We start from the raw sequence: 22123 nt of genomic DNA, 5'->3' as shown, positions 1-22123 counted from the left end.
GCTCAAGCATAATTATTAATGACTCCTTTTATTCTCAGGAGTACCCTGGTTTGGATGACAAATGATGTGGATACCCCATGTGACGACTAAGGTAGGTCTGAAATTTTTGGCTTTAATACCTTGTATTTTAATTTTGTCTTTGTTATTCACAAACTTGGCTTTTAGTCAATCATTTGTATGGTCTTGGCAGTGTTCATTCCCTTCTATTTTTGCTGCATGCTGGTTATACAATGAAAAGCAAAACACACATGGCCTAGCTCATGAAGTTTACAGTGTAGTAGAGCTGCAGATATTCATTAATTATACATAAAAAAAATGTCACAGCTCCTCAGGAGAGGTACAAAATGCTACGGGTACCTATAAAATATAACACACGGGAGGTGGGGTGGAGCCTTACAGGCAATGGAAATACACCTGGATTATTTTCTGCCCCTAAGAGGATGTCATTTTAATATAGTGCTCACACTGTCACTGTGTTTGCCTTGCATTCGTTTACCATGGTGAGGGGACACTTCAGTACTAAGAGGCTCTTCTCAGGACAAGCATGAAGGAATAATTGTGTGTGTGTGTGTGTGTGTGTGTGTGTGTGTGTGTGTGTGTGTAAAGGGCAAAAGGCAGAAAGTTAATTCTTGGTTTCTATTTAAGTAGTAAAATGATGATGGGAGCAATAAAGAGCAAGGGAGAGAAGTGAAAAATAGCAATGTTTGGGATTACATATAATTTTGACATTTCTGGTTTGTTTTTCTCCTGGATTTCTTTTGGAACACTTTTTTAAGCATAGGGAAAAAATGCTCCAAGAATCTTGACTTGTGATGACAGAAAATGAAGCCCAGAGAAAGAAGGCACAGAACCCAGATTCAAACAGGGGAAGAAAAAAGTTAAAAGGTGCTCATAGCCATGCTGGCTCCCATAGTACCTGTCTCCTTCCTGAGATCTAGAATGTCAGCACCCCAAACAGATTGTGAGTTGGAAATTCTGGGTCTGCTCACCCAGTTCTGAATGAGCATAAATTCTCTGTGAGGGACACTTTAGACTACAAATATGAAAAATTTCTCCTCCGAAAGAACTGAGGGACCAGAAAGTCAGTATGGGAGAAAGTCTGCTTATGAACAGGGTTCCCAGTTACTGACAAAACACCAGGTGTGTTCATTTACTTCCAAGATCCTACATGATTAACTGGGCTGCTTTGTGTTTATCTGTTGCCTGAAGAGCCCATTTCCAGCACAAATAGGTCCTCAGAAAGACAGGAAATTAAACAATGGCTGTCTAAGTATACAGGGCCAAAGCCACACACACACACACACACACACACACACACACACACACACACACACACACACACACAGACTGTTCCATAGTGCCTGCATAGAGAATGTATAAATTATGATGATACATCTTAATCCCCAGGCTCTGCACTAATCCAGATAAATTTTAGATAAACGTCAACTTAGTGGTTGGCAAATATTTTATCTAGCCAAAGTTTTGCTAAATTGTAAAGACATAATCCTACTTAAAAACTTAGCAAATTCACCAGAGATTAGAAGTAAGACAGTGGCGGTAACGTGTTGATTTTTCACTTAATGATGTGTACTTAACGCATGTGTGTATTAATGTGTGTCTGATGTGTGTACACATCACATATGTAATTAATGCAAGTTGGTAGAGCAGACAGAGCTCTGACTTAGGGTTCAGAGACCAAGGTTTAAATCCTGGCAGTGTCATTTGTCACTGGTGTGTCCTTGGCAAATCTTTGAGCCACAGTTTTCTCATCTGTATAGTGGAGATACTGTGATGAAGTTTGGTATCTTCCCTGAGTTCTCAGAATTTAATAAGATAATACATGACAGTACTCAGTAATGCCTGGCATATAGTAAGTCATCTATAAATTGAAGTTGAATTGATTGTGTTTAGGTTCAAAATTCTCATAAATAATTGATGATACAATTGTGGGTTTATTGCTGGGTTTTCCATTCAGTTCCAGTGATCTTTGTGTCTATTTTTATGCCAGTACCATACTGTTTTGATTATTACAGCTTTATATTCTAACTTGAAGTCTGGAATTGTGTTAGCTCAACTTTTGTTTTTCTTTTTTCAAGGTTGCTTTGGTTATTCAGGGTCTCTCGGCTATTTGGTTCCATACAAATTTTAGGACTGTTTGTTGTAGCTCTGTGAAAAATGCTGTTGGTATTTTGATAGGGATTGCACTTAATGTATAGATTGCTTTGGGTAGCATAGACATTTTAACAATATTTGTTCTTCCAACCCATGAGCGTGGAATGTCTTTCCGTTTCTTTGTGTAATCTTCAATTTCTTTCATCAATGTTTTATCGTTTTCAGAGTACAGGTCTTTCACCTCTTTGATTAAGCTTATTCCTAGATATTTTATTGTCCTGTTGTATTGTTTTTGTTTGTATTTGTAAATGGGATTATTTTCTTAATCTCACTTTCTGCTTCTTCATTATTGGTGTATAAAATGCAACAGATTTCTGTACATTGATTTTGTATCCTGCGACTTGACTGAATTAATTTATCAGTTCTATTAGTTTTTTTGGTAGAGTATTTAGGGTTTTATATATATAGTATCATGTCATCTTCAAATAGTGAAAGTTTTACTTCTTCCTTACCAATTTGGATTCCTTTTATTTCTTTTTGTTGTCTGATTACTGTGGCTAGGACTTCTAGTACTGTGAAATGGATGGAGGTAGAGAGTATAATGCTAAGTGAAATAAGTCAGTCAGTGAAAGACAAATACCATATGATCTCTCTTGTATGTGGAATTTAAGAAACAAAACAACAAACAAAGGGGAAAAAAAGGAGGGAGAGAGAGAGAGAGAGAGAGAGAGAGAGAGGGACAGACAGACAGACCAAGAGACAGACCCTTAACTATAGAGAACAAACTGACGGTTATCTGAGGGGAAGTGTGTGTGTGTGGGGGGGGATGGGTGAAACAGGTAAAGGGGATTAAGGAGTGCACTTATGATGATGAACATGGAGTAATGTATGGAAGCCTTGAATCACTATACTGTATACCTGAAGCTAATATAACACTGTATGTTAACTATCTAAGAATTAAAATTAAAAACTTAATAAAAAATTCTCATATATAAACCAGATGAAAACTTAATATCTCCACATCATGGTTTTCTCATATTGAATGTGGTCCAACTGCTCTGATCACTTATCACAAGTTATTATAGAGATTAAGTAAGATACTATATAAGAAATCATCATGAAAACTACCAATGTCTTTACATCACTAAATTCTATTCCTGAGACCAATATTACACTCTATGTTAACTAAGTAGAATTCAAATAAAAACTTGAAACGAATAAACCAAGCTACCAATATCTTTACAAATATAAAGCATTACCCTTTTCTGTCCATTGTCTGTTTGAGTTTATAGCAACTTGTGTTATTTGCTTGTTTTCACTTAGCACAGATTCCCCAAATGAAGGAGATACATCCCATATGTCACCTTTTGTCTAATGCCAATATTCATTGATTCTGGTATTATTGTTTACTAACTGTGACCTTGAGTGAATTAAGCTCAATGTGCTCATTTTTTTTTAACCTTCAAAATGGGGACAATAAACCTACCTCAAGGGACTGTTACAGGAGTTCAGTGAGGGTTACCTGTCATGTTCAACAAGGACTTTGTTGACGCACCAGGTTGTGCATTCTCTCCTGCACATTCAGTACATTCAAGGCTGTCCCCTTGGACCCAACTGACCTGTGGATGATGCGCTGGCTCTGCAGGTAGTCCAGGGCCATGGCCAGCTCACAGATGAAGAGCTTCACGGTGTCTTCCTGGAAGCGGACATTCTGCTGCAGGTGATAACGCAGGTCCCCGCCCAGCAGGAGGTCCACTACCATGAACATGTCCTCCTCGTCTTGGAAGGAGTACCTGGAATAGAATTAGAAATGAAAGTGTATCGAATACATTTACACGCTAAAGAGGCCCAGAGGCAAATCACACCTCATAGGTCAGAACAGAGTGTTCTTGACCGAAGAGTTCAAGCTCTGGGAGCAGATGGTCTATCGCTAGCTCTGTGACCCTAGACCTTCAGTTTCCACATGTAAAAAGGGGAATAATAACAATATCTACCACATTGATCATAGTAAGGAACAAATATAACCTTTAATGTCTCCTGCCTGACATATAGTAAGCACTCAGTAACTATTAGCTTACAAAGCTATAAAGCCCAGGAAGTAAAGAAAACTCCACTCATCCACTTACCAGTAACAATCAGATCCTAACCACACTATTGCAGTAGGTCCATAAAATATGAATTACAAGGCGTCCTGGAACCATTCTCATTCCCATTTTTCCACACGATCAACTTCATTACCCAGCAACATTATAACAAATCATGTACCACATTAATGATAAGAAAAAGATATAAAAGGGCAATAAAAAAGTAAATGCATGGTACAAGGAAGTAATTCACTCAGTCTTTGGGATGGGGAGGTAAGGGAAAGCTTCTCAGCAGAAGTAAGACCTGAGTCACATTTTGAAGGATGGTGACAGTAATAACCACAAAATAAAGCCAGTGCCACTGATGTCTCCATTAAGTCACTTCCCTGGGGCAGGTGCTGAAGCCTTCTACAAGTGGTACCCCCAAAATGCTTCTACAAGTGGCACCCCCAAAATGGTCCCCAAAATGTTGGTCCTAAGCTCCTATTTTACAGATGAGGAAATCAAGGCCCAGTAATTTGCACAATGTCAAACACCTAATAATACATGGTAGAGGTGAAGAGTTCTCCGGGTACAAAAGTAAAATTTGACAGAGAAAAATAGCCCATATTAAGCACAGGCATGGGAAGGAAATAGTGTGAGTGGGGAAAAGAAAATAGTTTGGGTTTGCTTTAACAGCAGGTATGATGAGGCAGCTTGAGCCTAGAGAGGAACACACCGGGCAGATCCCATGACAGGTGCCTGTAAATGAGGCTGTAGGCGTCAGGATGACATTGAAGAGTTTTAAGCAGGACATAGAATCAGGCATGGACTTCACACTTGAAAGAGCATGGGGTGGGGAGTTCGAAAGAGGAAATGAGACACAGGAGAGGGGAACCGGCCTCTGCTGTTTGCAAAGAGCCTCTTGTAAAAATGCGTTCCTGCTGCTATGATTTGTTTAGTTTCCTTCAAAGCACAGACATGGTTTCTAGCCACAATAAAGCTCTCTGTATCAGCACTGTTTTGACATGTTTCTTTTGACATAATGTCACTGAGATCACATTTCCAAGTTTTATTTGAATCAAAGAAGTGCCTGCTAGCAGTGCCCAGGGATGCAGACTAATTCCTAGTGACAAATTCTTTGCTTAGGAAAGAAATGTAGAATATCAATCACTTGAAGAACCGTACTTAGTATTTTTTATTCTTCATAACATAATGATCATTGTGCTAAAGAAGGAGGGAACGTGCAAGGAAAAGAAACAAGAGAAACTCAGTGAAGCATTAATCTGAGGCAGTAACAATTCTAATGGAGACTAAAAGTCCCTCATGCTTACTGGTCCAATGAACAAAATTTTGTTTACCACCAAAGACTGATTCACAAGGAAGATGACAGAAATTAAGCCCTTGGGGAGGGAGTTTAGGCAGAAACACAGGAAGTGCTTTGTAAAAATCTGACAACGAATACTTTTTCATATTGTCTTTTGGAAATGATATTGTTTACCTCAGTGTCATGACTTGCTGGTCATCCCTGCTGTAGGTTTAATGAGCACCAGAAAAGATGCCTGGATCCCTGCCATCTGGTTCACACTGCTTCCCACTACACTACTACACATTGTATTTGTTGTGTTTTATAGGTCTTCCAGTAAGTAACGATGTGCTAATTAACATCTAATCGTGCCTGGGACCTGTTGCACCTTGGGCTGCTCTCAGTTAATGAAACAGAAATGATGATCCCTCATGGGATATGAGCAAGTCTGTTGGGTTAGGAGGCAAGTGGGGTAGGGGTGGTAAGGTGGGCGAGGCCTGGGTATCAAAAAAAGGAGAAGAGAGCACTAGCCATAAACATAACTAGATGCCAAGGGAAACAGCCTATATGGACAGGCTAGCACACAGGTCAGCTGTTGACTGTTCGGCTCCCCATGGGAGGCAGGTGGAGGTGAGAAACCGAGCGACATACCTAAGGACTCCTCTCCCATCACTCCGCTTAACTCTAAGTAGGGGCGATGATATTATTAAATTCGCCCTGATGAACAAACTGCTTTTACGGAGACTTGAGTTATTTTTATTTCAAGAACAGACTGATAAAGGTGCCAGGCATGGCGAGTTAGCAACAGTGTTCTACTGTGCAAGGGATTATTAATCAAAGAAAGAAGAAGCCCAGGCAAGAGGCAACATGCTTCCTTTGTCCAGTATGAATATAAATTTATTTAATCATGGGGTCAGTTTGGCTGTTAAAAATCATCTTTCTCGGGGCGCCTGGGTGGCTCAGTCGGTTAAGCCTCCGACTTCGGCTCAGGTCATGATCTCACAGTTCGTGAGTTCAAGCCCCGCGTCAGACTCTGTGCTGACAGCTCAGAGCCTGGAGCCTGCTTCGGATTCTGTGTCTCCTTCCCTCTCTCCCTCTCTCCCACTCGCACGTGCGCTCTCTCTCTCTCTCTCTCTCTCTCTCAAGAATAAAAATGTTAAAAAAATTTTTTAAAAAATCATGTTTCTCCTGCAGCATATGAGATCTGAAGCCCTTCAGACAGATCTTAAAAACTCTCAGAGAAAGGGAAGATAAGTATTTGATTTTCCAGAACCATATCCAGGAAAATAGGTGGGCATAATACAGTTTGGTGATAACTAGAATATGCAAGTTCATAGCGTAGTCTGGTATTTATTAATAAAAGAGTGAGAGCTTTCTTATGCCTTGCCCATTTATCACAGAGACTCGCTGTTGCATTTTTATGACTTTCATTTCTTAGCCGACAGCTCCAAAATTATTAAGTCTGGTCCCAATGAATGTGAAATGCCTTGCAGGGCACTCACTGGAATATGTAGCAGAAGGCTACCACCTAGTCAGCCCTGTTCCATCATGTTTGACCCAGACAGCTACAATAGCTCTTCCTAGGTCTTTCTGTACAACCTTTGACCTCCCCAATCCATTCTCTACACCCTAGTTCTATTTTTATGTCATGAGTCTTGCATCATCCCACCTCATAAAGCCCTTTCACCTCTTTCCATGGTCTCTAGGATCCTGCATGGTCTGTCTCGGTTTACTTTTTCAGACTTCTCTTTAGATCTTTCTCTTCCATTCCTCCCCTACTAGTTCATTCTCTCTTCAGCCTTAGAAGACTGTGATGTTGTGTGGCTCGCGCCTATCTTCATGATGTTGTCAGTGGCCTGGTTCTTTTCTCTTCATCTTTCACCCTCAGCCCAAGTGACACTTCTTGCAGAGACATTTCTGACACTCCATATTAAATCAGGTCCTCCTGTTATATACAATACCATATTCTTGTTCACAGAATTTAGCATAATTTGAAAATATTTTCTTGTATGCTTTTGAATTGAATGTCTTCATTCCCACAATGCCATCAGGATGCAGTCCTGCTTTTACCCATCCTTGACTCCTTAGTACCTGGACACTGCCTGAAATGTACCCTCTATAAATAGTTGTAGAGAAAAATAACAAGTTAATAAATGAACTGAAGAAAGGAAGGAGGTAAGGTTAAAAACACAAGTTTTGGGTGTGTCTGATATACATTCCCTAGGTTCTATTTTTAGAAATTAGCATGGTTACCAATTAAGTTCAAAGAAGTCACTCATATGCCTAAAGGTGTCTCATGGAAGCCATCTTGAGGTAAACTGGAATCTGAGCATTGGAAGAGATCTAAAATATTTCCAATGCAGTGTTTTTCAAATTGTGGCTTATAACCCATTAATGGGTTGTGAAATCAGTTCTGTGGGTTCTAACAAGCACTTTTTTTGAAGAAATAAAGTAGACTGTAAAGCATAGGAAAAAAATGTTGTTAACATGGACAGCTAAACATTGTCTATGAAACTTTTGTTTTTGTGAATATAATGTGCATCTCTGTGGGTATATCTACTGGGTTGTAATGAAAAATATATTTCTTTCTAGGGGTTGCAGTCAAAAAAGTTTGAAAAACGTGACCCTAGGAAACACTACTGCTTAAGGCCAAATCCCTATTCAGACTCTACCTGAGCAAGGGTCAGTTCTGCTAGCATTATCTAGAAAAGCAAGGGAAGTGAATTCCTGACATTTGTTATCACTTCTAAAAGTTCTCAGGTTTTGGAGAAAAAAAGATAGCGATTTATTCATCAAAGGAAGAATTAATTAAAAAAACAAAGAATACAGTTAGAAAATATGTGTCATTATGGTTGGGCTTAAATATCACATGTGAATTTGGAGCAAATCTATTAAACGAAACAAACTCAGAGAAGGTATCTGCACATTGGTAGTAATTTTACGTACCATGTGGCAAAGAGTATATTAGATATGATATTTGTAAAGTAATTAGCATAAAACATGGCACATAACATAGTAGTAAAGAACATGGCCCTGGGGCCAGACTGCTTGTGTCCAAATCCCAGGTCTTCCTCTTAATGTCTTTATAACTGGAACAAGTTAGGAAAGCCCTCACCATCCCCATGTATAATGGTACATACCTCATAGGGATATCGGGAAGATTAAGCGAGTTAATATATATTAAGTACTTAAAACAGTGCCTAGAAGATAGCTTGTAATGGGTAACTGTTAGCTCTTATTTTAATTACCTTTCTCTTTCCATCCATGAATATCAAATATAGCTCTGGTATGAAGCAGGTTAATTTTATGCAGCTGTTTCCTCTTATTTTATAAGAGGCAATTATATGAAGACATTTACTGCCAATGGTCTAAGCAACATGGTTCCCGTTAACTGAACTTTTACTATGTGTCTGATACCATGTTAGGTACTTTGTGTGTTAATACATTTAATTGTTACTACAAACATATGAGGTAAATAGTATCATTTCCCCATTTTTATTGATCCTAAGGAGTCACGTTTAATCCTCAAAAAAAAAAAAAATAGCAAACCAAATCCATCAACATACTAAAAAAATCCTACACCATGGCCAAATGAGATTAACACCTGGAAATCAATTAATATAATACAACATATTAATAAAATAAAGGACAAAGCATATGATGATCCCAATAAATACAGGAAAAGCATTTCACAAGATACAACACTGATTCATGATAAAAACTTTTAATGAACTTGAAATAAAAGAGAGCTTCCTTAATCTGATATAGGGCATCTGTGATAAAACCTACAGTGACCATGATACTTATTGGGAAAGACTGAATGCTTTACCTCTAGCATCAGAGGGAAAGCAAAATCATCTGCTGTCACTTCTATTTAGTGTAGTACTGGAAATTCTAGCCAGTGTAACTAGCTAAAAGAAAATAATAATAATAATAATAATAATAATAATAATAATAATAATAAATCAGTAAAAGACATCCATATCAGAAAGGAGGAAACAAAACTACTTTTAATCACATACAACATGATTCTGCATAGAAAATCATAAGGAAACCATGAAAAACTATTAGAAAAAATAAAATACGTAAGGTTGCAGAATACTAGATTGATATGCAAAAATCAATTATATTTTTCTAAATAAGCAATAAACAGTATGAAAATGAAATTAAGTACAACTGCATTCACAAAAGTTTCAAAAACAATAAAATGCTTTGGAATAAATTTAGGAAATTTTGTACAAGACTTTGCTTAGGAAAATTAAAGAGTTCTAAATAACTAAATACTCCATGTTCATGGATTGAAAGACTCAAATATTGCTAAGATTTCAGTTATGCCCAAATTGATCTATAGAATCAAGGTAATTCCTATCAAATTGCCACAAGCTTTTTCTTTTTGCATAAATTGACAAGCAGTTCCTAAAATTTACAAGGAACGGCAAAATATCTAGGATAGCCAAGATAATTTTGAAGAGGAAAAATCCAGAAGACTTTACCTTTCCAATTTCTAAATGTCCTATAAAGCTATACTTGTTAAGACAGTGTGGTACTGCTGTAGGATAGACATATAGGTCAATGGAACAGAATTATGAGTCGAGAGATAAAGTTTCATAGTCCATTGATTTTTGGCAAAAGTACTGGGAAAGGAGAGTTGGTTTAACAAATGGTGCTGGGACATTAAAAAATTAAAAAATTAAATGAATCCATCCATTAAAAAATTGATGAATTAGACATTACCACAGTTCAAAACTTTTGCACTTCAAAAGACACCATTAAGAAAATGAAAAGGCAAGCAACAGAGTAGGAGGAAAGATCTGCAAAATATATAACCAATAAAGAATTATATCCAGAATTTACAAAGGACTATTACAACTCAATAATAAGACAAGCCAATCAAAAAATGGGAAGAGACATGAACAGATATTTCACTAAGGAAAATACACATGAAAAGATGGTCAAAATCATTAGGAAGTAGAAAAATGGAAATTAAAATCACAAATGTCATGCCTATCTGAATGGCTACAATAAATAAGAGATGATAAGAAATGTTGGTTTAGGATGCAGAGAAAAGGGAACCCTCATATACCTCTGGTGAAATGTAAATGGTGCAATCACTTTGGAAGGCAGTTTGTGAGTCTCTCAAAAAGTTAAACATAGTACTACCATTTCACCTAGCAGCAATTCTACTCCAAGATATCTAAGCAAGAAAAGTAAAACATTTCCATGAAAAGACCTGTACACAAATATTTGTTGCAGCCTTATTTGGAATTGCCAAGAACTAGAGAAAAGCTAACTACTCATTAACTGGTGAATGGACAGACAAAATGAGGCATATTCATCCAGCGGAATAGATTTCCGCACTAATGAGGAATGAGCCACTAGCACATTCTATAACACGGGTGAGCCTCATGAACATAATGCTTTGTGAAAAGGAGCCTGGCACAAGAGATTACTTATTTGTAATGTCACTTACATGAAATTGCCAGAATGGGCCAATGTATAGATACTGAGAACAGATTAGTAACTGCCTGGGGCTCAGGGTGGGGCATGGGATTAACTCTAAATGGGTACAAGCAATCCTACTGGGAGGATGAAAAGATTCAGAAATCAATTTATAGCAATTATTGTACTACTCCCTAAAATTGATAAAGATCACTGAATGGTTCCCTTGAAATGAGTGAATTTTATGACATGTAAAATATACCTCAATAAAATTGTTACTTTTAAAAAGGACAGCGAGTACAGGAAAAAAGGATGATGGTGTAGAGAAGTTATATATTTGTTCAAGAATCACACATTAGCGGGGCGCCTGGGTGGCACAGTCGGTTGAGCGTCCGACTTCGGCCAGGTCACGATCTCGCGGTCCGTGGGTTCGAGCCCCGCGTCGGGCTCTGGGCTGATGGCTCAGAGCCTGGAGCCTGTTTCCGATTCTGTGTCTCCCTCTCTCTCTGCTCCTCCCCCATTCATGCTCTGTCTCTCTCTGTCCCAAAAATAAATAAATGTTGAAAAAAAATTAAAAAAAAAAAAAAAAAAAAGAATCACACGTTAGGAAATTGTGGAGGCAGGATTGCATCCAAATCCACACAATTAACACACATACTGTGTGAACAAGAACCAGTGAAGTTCACGAAACAAAAAGCAACCAAAGCTTACCATAAAATCCTGCCAGGGAATAGAATAATTATTTAAATGCCTTGAGGCGCCTGGGTGGCTCAGTCGGTTAAGCATCCAACTTCGGCTCAGGTCACGAGCTCTTGGTTTGTGAGTTCGAGACCCACATTGGGGCTATCTGTGCTGACAGCTTGGAGCCTGGAACCTGCTTCCGATTCTGTATCTCCCTCTCTCTCTGTCCCTCCCCTGCTCATGGTCAGTCTCTCTCTGTCTCTTAATAGTAAATAAACGTTAAAAAAAATGTAAATGCCCTTCGAGTCAACTTCCAGAATTCAATTTGTATGCCTCTTGGGTAGTCTCATTCCACTGGTGGGACGTTTGTGATCATTGGCCAGGCATCTCCATAGAAGAGTTTTTAAGAACCAATGTTGTCCTGTGCACCCAAATGATAGAACAATTAATCTGTGTTTTTTTAGACTCTGAAGGGAGTACTCACAGCAGGCTTTTCACAGTTTGGGAAGAGCATTAGCTTTTGTGAGAAGAGCTCCATCAGGAATGGGTCAAGTGGAGGTTAGGGTACACTGTCCCAGTCGTTAAGTATGGATCAGAATTTTAAAATGTGTCTTTGGAGCAATGGCCCATCCTATTTCTCCTCTTGTGGCTCTGTAGCAATTTTCCTAAGTGTATCTAGTGTGAAATTCAGGAAAAGAAATAAAACCAAACAGTATTATTTCACCTCATTCATTTGCCATGACAACACAGAAAGCCCAAAGTGTACACAAGCCTGATTTCAGTAGTTGACAGAAACCATACCCAGTTGTTGCTGTGTGTGTGTGTGTGTGTGTGTGTGTGTGTGTGTGTGCGCGCAACTGAAATGCCACAGCATGGATGACAGGCCGGGGTCAAGAAAGATTAATGGTTTGGATAACACTGGAACCAACTCGAGACAACAACGTAAATTCTCTCTGCTATAGATTTAGAGGAAGTGAATTTACAATCCAAATAAGTACAGACAACTTTTAGTCATTAAAGTATCAGAGTGAGAACACTTCCATCAAGGTTTGAGGAGAGTAATGGTGGGCAAGGACAGGAAAAATGGATGCTCTCTTATGCTCTGATGGAGGCCAATTTGGTGGAAGCTCCTGTGAAGACATCTTAGAGACATCTCTTCAAAACCAAAATGAAAAAAAAACAAAAAAATTCCACATGGTTTTTGACCCTGTACTTTCATTGCCAGGAACTTTGACTGTGGATACACTTGAAAAATCATAACACGATTTACTTACAGGAACACTCATTACAGCATATAAAATAAAAAACAATTTGCATGCCTGTCAGTAGGGAAGCAAGTGAATAAATCACGGTAAACTCATACTACAGATGGCGCAACAATTTAAAAAATGAGGCAGATCTATATATTCTGATCTGAAAAGATTTCTAAGATGTATTATGGCGACAAAGTGGGGAAAAGAGCAATGTTATACTACCATATGCATTATAGGGCAGATGCTTAGTGAACAGAAAAAGGATATATTTAAAAAAGGATTGACACAACCACAAAAGGAAAATAAAGATATTACACACATATGCTGGTATATGCAACTTCAGAAAAACCTAGCAGTAGGGGAAGAAGATTTGAAATTCATTTATAAAGTGATTTTTCTCTGGCTCATAAGTAGTCTTCTAAAGTTCTTCAAGGAAAAACCCACACCTTCCACATCTTCATCAAAACATCCATAAATGACCTCATCCACTCTTTATATGTTGTGTGTACAGTGTATCCAGGTTAAACACTCATGTATCTTAAATTTATAAACATGGGTAATTGGGAGTTTATGTAGATCTTTTAGGCAGTAGTTAGAATGAATCTGAGGGAACTACCTTCAAATAGCTATAATAAATACTCATGGAAACTTCCTTTTTAGTCCCAAGAAACTTCTATGTACATCTCAGGAGACATAAAGACTCTGGGTTTAGGTTCATCTCCCCTCTACCTCAGAATTTCTTGACTTCTTCTTGCCAAACATAAACGTTACCCCTCTGTGTTCCCCTCTCTGGACTTCTGCAGCAGTCTGCCATTTCTTTATAGAACACTCCAGAAACCTAAGTATAAATGGTTTCATTGTGTTATACTGTATTCTAACCATCAATATATTTTTTGGCCTGAATTTGTTATTTGGCTGAATAATTTGAAGAATTTGTGTTCTGCTCATCTCAGCTTCCATCAGCGACCTCTGGAATACAACTTGGCACAGAAGGAGCACTTGTTTAGTTAGCGGCCATTTTACAAATATTTATTATATCTTTACTTACACAAAGTGCTGAGAGTAAAGAACGAAACCAAGGAACATGGTTTCCCTCTCCTTAAAGCTAATGATCTATAAGAGATAAATAATATTTGCACAACAAATATGTAGTCATAAAATGTGGTAGAGGCCATGAAAGAAAAGTGCAGGATACTAGGATAGACGCTGACAGAGGACGTACTTTTGATTGATGGGCAGGGGGCGGGTGGGGTGTCAGGATAGCCTCAGACAATGTAACACACGTATTTGTCTGCTTGGAATCATAGATGACAGTCTCAAATAAAATGAGCGAAAATCAGCAAACATCTACAATTTACACAATGAAAAACATGGTGGATGATTTTTAAAAATCACACCCAACAGCTTGCAGATTATTTTCCTGATATTCTGGTATACTCGTGAATGTTCCTCAAGCCCTGACCTTTCTCTGGATAGAGCTTTGAATGCTACTTTGTGATCTGTCAGCTCATTTGTACTAGCTCTGGAGATGTTATTTATGAAGTTTCCCTAGGGAAATTTTGGCTATTATTATTTTCTACAGAATCTCTTGAGACAGTTACCTCAGAGAATGACATAGCCAGTAAACAGGCAAAGGGGAATAACACCATTTGCTACTTATATAAAAAGAAAGGCCAAGACACAAGTTCAGATGATAATGAGGAACAATTAAATCAGACTCTTACCTATAGAATTTATCAGGGATCCAAAGGGAAAAAAAATGATGCAAATTAAAACTTTTTGTGCTTCATGCAACCGATTTCATAGACAGTCAAGTGGGATGAGTTTGGGTCATCGATGGGATCACAAATGGCCACTTGTGATTCAGAGAGTGGCTGCAGAGGTCCTAACTGTGCTGAGAGGTCTAGGATGTGCTGAGTCACACATTCTGACTGGCTGTTTCCCAGAGGGGATGAAGTGGAGAGATGAAAAGTTCATCTGGCACAAGTTATTGTCTCTGCCTGTCTAGCCAGAAAAGCAATGTCTCCTCACTGACCAGGTTCCCTTGCCTCATAACTGCAGGGCAAGAGGAGGGCTTCTCGGCACTGCCACCCAACATGGAAATTCTTATTTGTGCCCTTCATGCCCTCCTTCTAGCCTCTCCATTTTCTTAAAGTTTATTTATTTGAGAGAGAGTGAGTGGGGGAAGGGCAGAGAGAGGGGGAGAGATTCAATCCCAAGCAGGCTCCGCACCACCAGCCAAAAGCCCAATGCGAGGCTTGAACTCATGAACCACAAGATCATGACCTGAACTGAAACTAAGAGTTGGATGCTTAACCGACTAAGCCACCCAGGCTCCCCCAGCCTCTCCATTTTTACTACTGCCCACTTGCCTTCACCTGACTAGTGTTTATAGTCTAACCAGACCAACTGCATCTTCAGAAATGTTTGGATCTTTCTGCCTCTACCTTCATCTCATGGGGCTTTTCTATCCATCTCTATTCTGATATCCAGCGGCTGGAACTCTACCAGAGAAGCAGGGAGGGGCATTATGTTGTTTTTTTTTTCTCAAACTGGAGAATATTCAGTTATAATGGGTGATTTTGTTCCACATCACCCATACCATTTATCAGGTTAAATGGCTCTTTAAATTTTTTAAATTGGTTTTAGAGTGCTAGAAGTCGTGATGAATATATAAATAATATTCTAATAAAATATTCTATATAAATTATATAATCTAATATTCTAATAAATATAACAAATATTCCATTAAAATATATTCTAATAAAATATAAGTTAACACTGAAGGTCTTAGAGAATTTGGGGGGTGGGATTTGGAGCCCAGATTTACCATCACTTTCTAGTTTTTTGTTTTGGGCAAGAAATCAAGAAATCTACTTCCAAAAATACACTTTTCACTTTATCAAACTTTGGTATAGTGAGGATACTGCCTTCAATTAAACTCCAATCTTGATTAAATATACCTGTATTAAAACAGCAGCAAGGGGCAACTGGGTGGCTCAGTCAGTTAAGCAACCAACTCATGATTTCGGCTCAGGTCATGATCTCCTGGTTCATGGGTTCGAGCCCCATGTTGGGCTCTGTGCTGTCAGTGTGGGATCCTCTATTTCCCTCTGCCCTCTCTCTATTCATGTTCTTTCTCTCAAAATAAATAAATACACTTTTGAAGACATACAAGAAATGAAAAGAGCAGAAAACTAACATCTATTATGTGCACTCTCAGGAGAACAACACAAAGCTGGATTCACTTTAAATTTATAACCACAGGTGTCACATGGCTACTTAGAAAATCTTATTCCAATCCTCTATTAATTTCAGACATTCATTCACCCGGCAACTTCTCTCCTCACAGTCTCCCATACTATGCCCAGTCCTCCTTCTCAGTTGATGACCTCACGGGTCACAGCCGGAATGACACAAGAACTCCTTCATCTGCCCACCAACAAATCTACCAGCCTACAAATCTGTACACTTACCTACTCTGCCTTCTCTCCTAGCACAGTGAAAGCAGTGCCCCACTTCTACCTAAGGCCAGCTCATTACCTGAGCCCCCCATCACAGCCAGCTCACCATCTTCAGGAGCTCACTCTGGCATTCCTCCCCATTCTTCCCCACATTATCCGTTCTTTCCTCCCAATGGGCTCCTACTCTGTGCCCAGACTTGTGTATGCACATCTAAAATGTGTGTGCGTGTGTATTTAACAATTAAAAATTTTAAATATATTTAACAATAATAATATCAATAAAAATAATATATAAATATGAAAAACATAAAATATTTATAAATAACAACATACAAATAAGAAAATAAATATAAAAAATGTTTAAAAAATCTATATTATAGTATCTGATGATATATACAAAAAGATAATAGAACATGACCAACGAGCACTTATTTTAATAGAACGTGAACAAGTAGGGCTTATTTTGAGAAGCTCATTTTCAGATTTGCAAATCAATTAATTTACTTCAGCACATCATAGAAATGATCTCAATAGAAAACACATTAGACAAATTATAGTAGATAAAAACTTCTAACAAACTAGGACTGAAAGAAAACTTCCTTATTGTGATGAACATTATCTACAAAGAGCCTAAAGCAAACATCATATGAAATCTTAGAATCTTGAAAACCCCCCATGAAATGAGGACAAACAGACAAGGATGTCTACTATATCCAACACTTCTCAATGCAAATGCAGTAAGTGTGAATATAAAAGTATCAAAATGGGAAAGGAAGAAGTTAAACTGTCATTATTAATTAATGACATGATTATAAATATGGAAAATCCATAAGAATATACAGCCTAATGATCAGAATTAGTAAGAGAATTTAGCAAGTTCACAAAGTCAGTATTAAAAATCAACTGTAGGAGGAGCCAAGATGGCAGAACAGCATGGAAGCTTTTTGTGTGTCTCGTGTCCATGAAATACAGACAGACCAACACTAAACCATCCTACACACCTAGAAGACGGATTGGAAGATTAACACAACAACCTGCACAAACTGAACCACAGAATTCAGCAGGTACATGACACGAAGAGCTGAACTTGGGGAGCAAGAAGCCATGAAAGGTAGGGAACGCCTTTTGCAGGCAGAGAGAGGATGGAGACTGGAGGGGGGAGCATACGGGAAAAGCACCCCTCCCCAAAAGCAGCTGGAGAGAAAGTGGAAAATTGGAAACAGCCGCAGGGACTAAACTAAAAAGGGAGAAAGGAGAGGGTTTAAATTCCATTAAGACTGTAAACAAGGGGCGCGCAAAGGCTGCAACTCCGCAGCTTGATAGGTGGTGGTGCTCTGGCAGGAAACGTGAACCCTCAGGAACAGAGCGGGGTCCAGAGGTTCTCGGGCCACATGGGGAAAAGTGGTTCCACTGCTGGAAGGACATTTGGTAGAGACTGTTGAAGCCACATGGTCCCAGCAGACCCCGGAAGGCAGCCACACTCGCTGGTACTGGGGCAAGGTTGTTAAGGGTGAAGCCTGGTGTCAGATGTGTGTTGTGATTTTCCATAATCCCTGAAACGCTGCTGCTACACTGTCTCACGATCTTTTTTTGGGGCAACCTGGCACCTAGCTGCAGTCTCGGGGCACCGGCAACAGCAGGGTCCAGTGGGTGTTCCTGGGTGCAGCCAACATTCGGCCATTGCTCAGTGAGGCCCTTCCACAGAGGGGCAGAACCAATCAAAGCTGCAGTCCTTTGGAAGTAAGGGGCTGGGTAAAAAGCGACAGCTGAGACAAAACTTGGGAGAGAGGTACTGCCTGGGGCCTGGGCACAGAGAGTGGAAAAGCAGGGAGGGGATGAGAGTTGAAGATGGAGGACCAGTGCGCGATTGCTGATCCGGGAGAACAGACTGGGTAGCTGGGTGGCACCATTTTCACCGCTCACTTGCATATGCACGTACTAGCACCACAACAATCCACCCCAGTAGGCTAGCAGCGCCATCTAGGGGACAGCAGAGCTGTTACACCGAGCCCCGTCCAACTGGGCCAACTTTGCTCTTCAAGAACACCATCTCACCGCTGGCTTAATTTATGGACTATAAAGAGCTACATGGACTGACCTCTAGGGGAAAATGAAGCAATTTCAGTCCTACTTCAATCTGTTAGCAGGTTCATCTATTCAACTTTTCTTTTTTCTTTTTTTTCTCTTTATCCTTTTTCTCTTTTACAATTCTTTTCTTTTTCTTGAATACAGAAAGAGAAAAGACTCATTTTTATTTTCAATTTTTATTAAAAATATCTGTCTTTAATTTTTATTACTATATTTTTTACATTTTTGTAAATTTTTTTCAAATTCTACTTTACTTCCATCATTGTATTTTAATCTACTTCCGTATACTCACCTTTTCAAGTTTTCAAACAGTTTCTTTTTTTCTTTATTTTTCTTTTTTTATCTTTCATTTCTTTTTCTTCAATGCAGAAAGAGAAAAACTTCATTTTTACTTTCAATTTCTTTTAAAAATATTTTTATTTAATTTTTATTACTTTTTTTTGCTTTTATGTAATTTTTTCAAATTCTATCTTACTCTCATTTTATTTCAGTCTACTACAGGGTATTCACTTTTCCAAATTTTCCAGTGATTTCTTTTTTCTTTTTTTCTCTTTTTCATTTCTTTTCTCTTTTCTTAAATACATAAAATGAAAAAATTCATACTTCTTTTTAATTTTTATTAAAAATATTTTTTGTTAATTTTTTCTACTATATTCTCTACTTTTGTGTATATTTTTTCAAATTCTATTTTACCCACATCATCTCATTTTAGTCTACTTTAGTGTATTCATTTTTTCAAATTCTCAAACGATTTCCTTTTTTTTTTCCCTCCCCCCTTTTATTTTTGTTTCTCTAATCTGTCAAACCACTTTTAACACCCAGACGAAAACACACCTAGGATCTAGCATCATCTCTTCAATTTTTGTGTGTGTGTGTTTTAATTTTTAATTTTAATATTTTTATTTTAATTTTTTTAATTTCAATTTTTCTACCTCATTAATTCCTTTTCTGCCTTCAAAATGACAAAATGAAGGAATTCACCCCAAAAGGAAGAGCAGAAAGAAACGACAGCCAGGGATTTAACCAACACAAATGCAAGCAAGATGTCTGAACCAGAATTTAGAATCACGATAATAAGAATAGTAGCTGAAGTCAAAAATAGATTAGAATCCCTTTCTGCAGAGATAAAAGAAGTAAAAAATAGCCAGAATGAAATTAAAAATGCTATAACTGAGCTGCAATCACGATGGATGCAGCGGTGGCAAGGATGGATGAGGCAGAACAGAGAATCCGCGATATAGAGGACAAACTTGTAGAGAATAAGGAAGCAGAAAAAAATAGGGAGATTAAGGCAAAAGAGCATGATTTTGGAATTAGAGAAATCAGTGACTCATTAAAAAGGAACAACATTAGAATAAGGAAGCAGAAAAAAATAGGGAGATTAAGGCAAAAGAGCATGATTTTGGAATTAGAGAAATCAGTGACTCATTAAAAAGGAACAACATTAGAATCATAAGGGTCCCAGAGGAGGAAGAGAGAGAAACAGGGGTAGAAGGGTTATGTGAGCAAATCATACCAGAAAACTTTCCTAACCTGGGGAAAGACACAGACCTCAAAATCCAGGAAGCACAGAGGACTCCCATTAGATTCAACAAAACCCGACCATCAACAAGGCATATCATAGTCAAATTCACAAAATACTCAGGCAAGGAGAGAATCATGAAAGCAGCAAGGGAAAAAAGTCCCTAACCTACGAGGGAAGACAGATCAGGTTTGCAGCAGACCTATCTACAGAAACTTGGCAGGCCAGAAAGGAGTGGCGGGATATAGTCAGTGTGCTGAATCAGAAAAATATGCAGCCAAGAATTCTTTATCCAGCAAGGCTGTCATTCAAAATAGAAGGAGAGATAAAAAGTTTCCAAGACAAACAAAAATTAAAGGAGTTTGTGACCACTAAACCAGCCCTGCAAGAAATTTTAAGGGGAACTCTCTGAGGGGAGAAAAGATGAAAAAATATATATATAAATAAATAGGCACCAAAAGCAACAAAAGATTAGAAAGGACCAGAGAACACCACCAGAAACTCCAACTCTACAAGCATCATAATGGCATTAAATTCATATCTTTCAGTACTCACTCTAAATGTTAATGGACTCAATGCTCCAATCAAAAGACATAGGGTAACAGAATGGATAAGAAAACAAGATCCATCTATATGCTGTTTACAAGAGACCCACTTTAGACCTAAAGACACCTACAGATTGAAAATAAGGGCATGGAGAACCATCTATCATGCTAATGGTCAACAAAAGAAAGCCGGAGTAGCCATACTTGTATCAGACAATCTAGACTTTAAAACAAAGACTGTATCAAGAGATGCAGAAGGGCATTATATCACAATCAAGGAGTCTATAGACCAAGAAGACCTAACAATTGTAAACATTTATGCGCCAAAAGTAGAAGTACCCAAATATATAAATCAATCACAAACATAAAGAAACTCATCGATAGTAATACCATAATAGTAGACTTCAACACCCCACTCACAGCAATGGACAGATCATGTAAGCAAAAAATCAACAAGGAAACAATGGCTTTGAATGACACATTGGACCAGATGGACTTAGCAGATATATTCAGAACATTTCATCCTAAAGCAGCAGAATATACATTCTTCTCCAGTGCACATGGAACGTTCTCCAGAATAGATCATATACTGGGACACAAATCAACCCTAAGTAAGTACAAAAATATTGAGATCATACTGTGCATATTTTCAGACCACAATGCTATGAAACTTGAAATCAACCACAAGAAAAAATTTGGAAAGGTAACAAATACTTGGAGACTGAAGAACATCCTACCAAAGAATGAATGGGCTAACCAAGCAGTTAAAGAGAAAATTAAAAAGTATATGGAAGTTAATGAAAATGATAGCAACCACAACCCAAAACCTCTGGGACACAGCAAAGGCGGTCATAAGAGAAAAGTATATAGCAATCCAGGACTTCCTAAAGAAGGAAGAAAGATCTCAGATACACAACCTAACCTTATGCCTTAAGGAGCTGGAAAAAGAACAGGAAATAAAACCCAAAACCAGCACAAGACAGGAAATAACAAATATTAGAGCAGAAATTAATGCTATTGAAACCAAAAAAAAAAAATACAGTAGAACAGATCAATGAAACCAGAAGCTGGTTCTTTGAAAGAATTAACAAAACTGATAAACCACTAGCCAGTTTGATCAAGAAGAAAAAGGAAAGGACCCAAATAAGTAAAATCAAGAATGAAAGAGGAGAGATCACAACCAACACAACAGAAATAAAAACAATAATAAGAGAATATTATGAGCAATTATATGCCAATAAAATGGGCAATCTAGAAGAAATGGACAAATTCCTAGAAACATATACACTACCAAAACTGAAACAGGAAGAAATAGAAAATTTGAACAGAACCAAAACCAGTAAGGAAATCAAATTAGTAATCAAAAATCTGCCAAAAAAACCAAGAGTCCAGGACCAGATGGCTTCACAGGGGAATTCTACCAAACATTTAAAGAAGAGTTAATACCTATTCTCTCGAAACTGTTCCAAAAAATAGAAATGGAAGGAAAACTTTCAAACTCTTTCTATGAAGCCAGCATTACCTTGATTCCAAAACCAGACAGAGACCCCACTAAAAAGGAGAACTATAGACCAATTTCCCTGATGAACATGGATGCAAAAATCCTCAACAAGATATTAGCCAACCGGATTCAACAATACATTAAAAAAA

The 22123-nt window shown here is 38.1% G+C and overlaps 1 protein-coding gene across 1 annotated transcript in view; it reads right to left on the bottom strand.

Moving 5' to 3' along the window:
- Positions 1 to 22123, bottom strand: part of STK32A (serine/threonine kinase 32A) — a 133159-nt gene that overhangs the window by 64482 nt on the left and 46554 nt on the right. The window contains exon 5 of the mRNA XM_043590425.1: positions 3732 to 3905. Coding sequence (XP_043446360.1) covers positions 3732 to 3905 — 174 coding nt within the window. The remainder of the gene's footprint in view (positions 1 to 3731; positions 3906 to 22123) is intronic.

This window comes from Prionailurus bengalensis, chromosome A1 (genome assembly GCF_016509475.1).
Source record: "Prionailurus bengalensis isolate Pbe53 chromosome A1, Fcat_Pben_1.1_paternal_pri, whole genome shotgun sequence".
Taxonomy (NCBI): domain Eukaryota; kingdom Metazoa; phylum Chordata; class Mammalia; order Carnivora; family Felidae; genus Prionailurus; species Prionailurus bengalensis.
The sequence above is the reverse complement of the archived record's forward strand: the minus strand, read 5'-3'. Positions and strand labels throughout refer to the sequence as shown.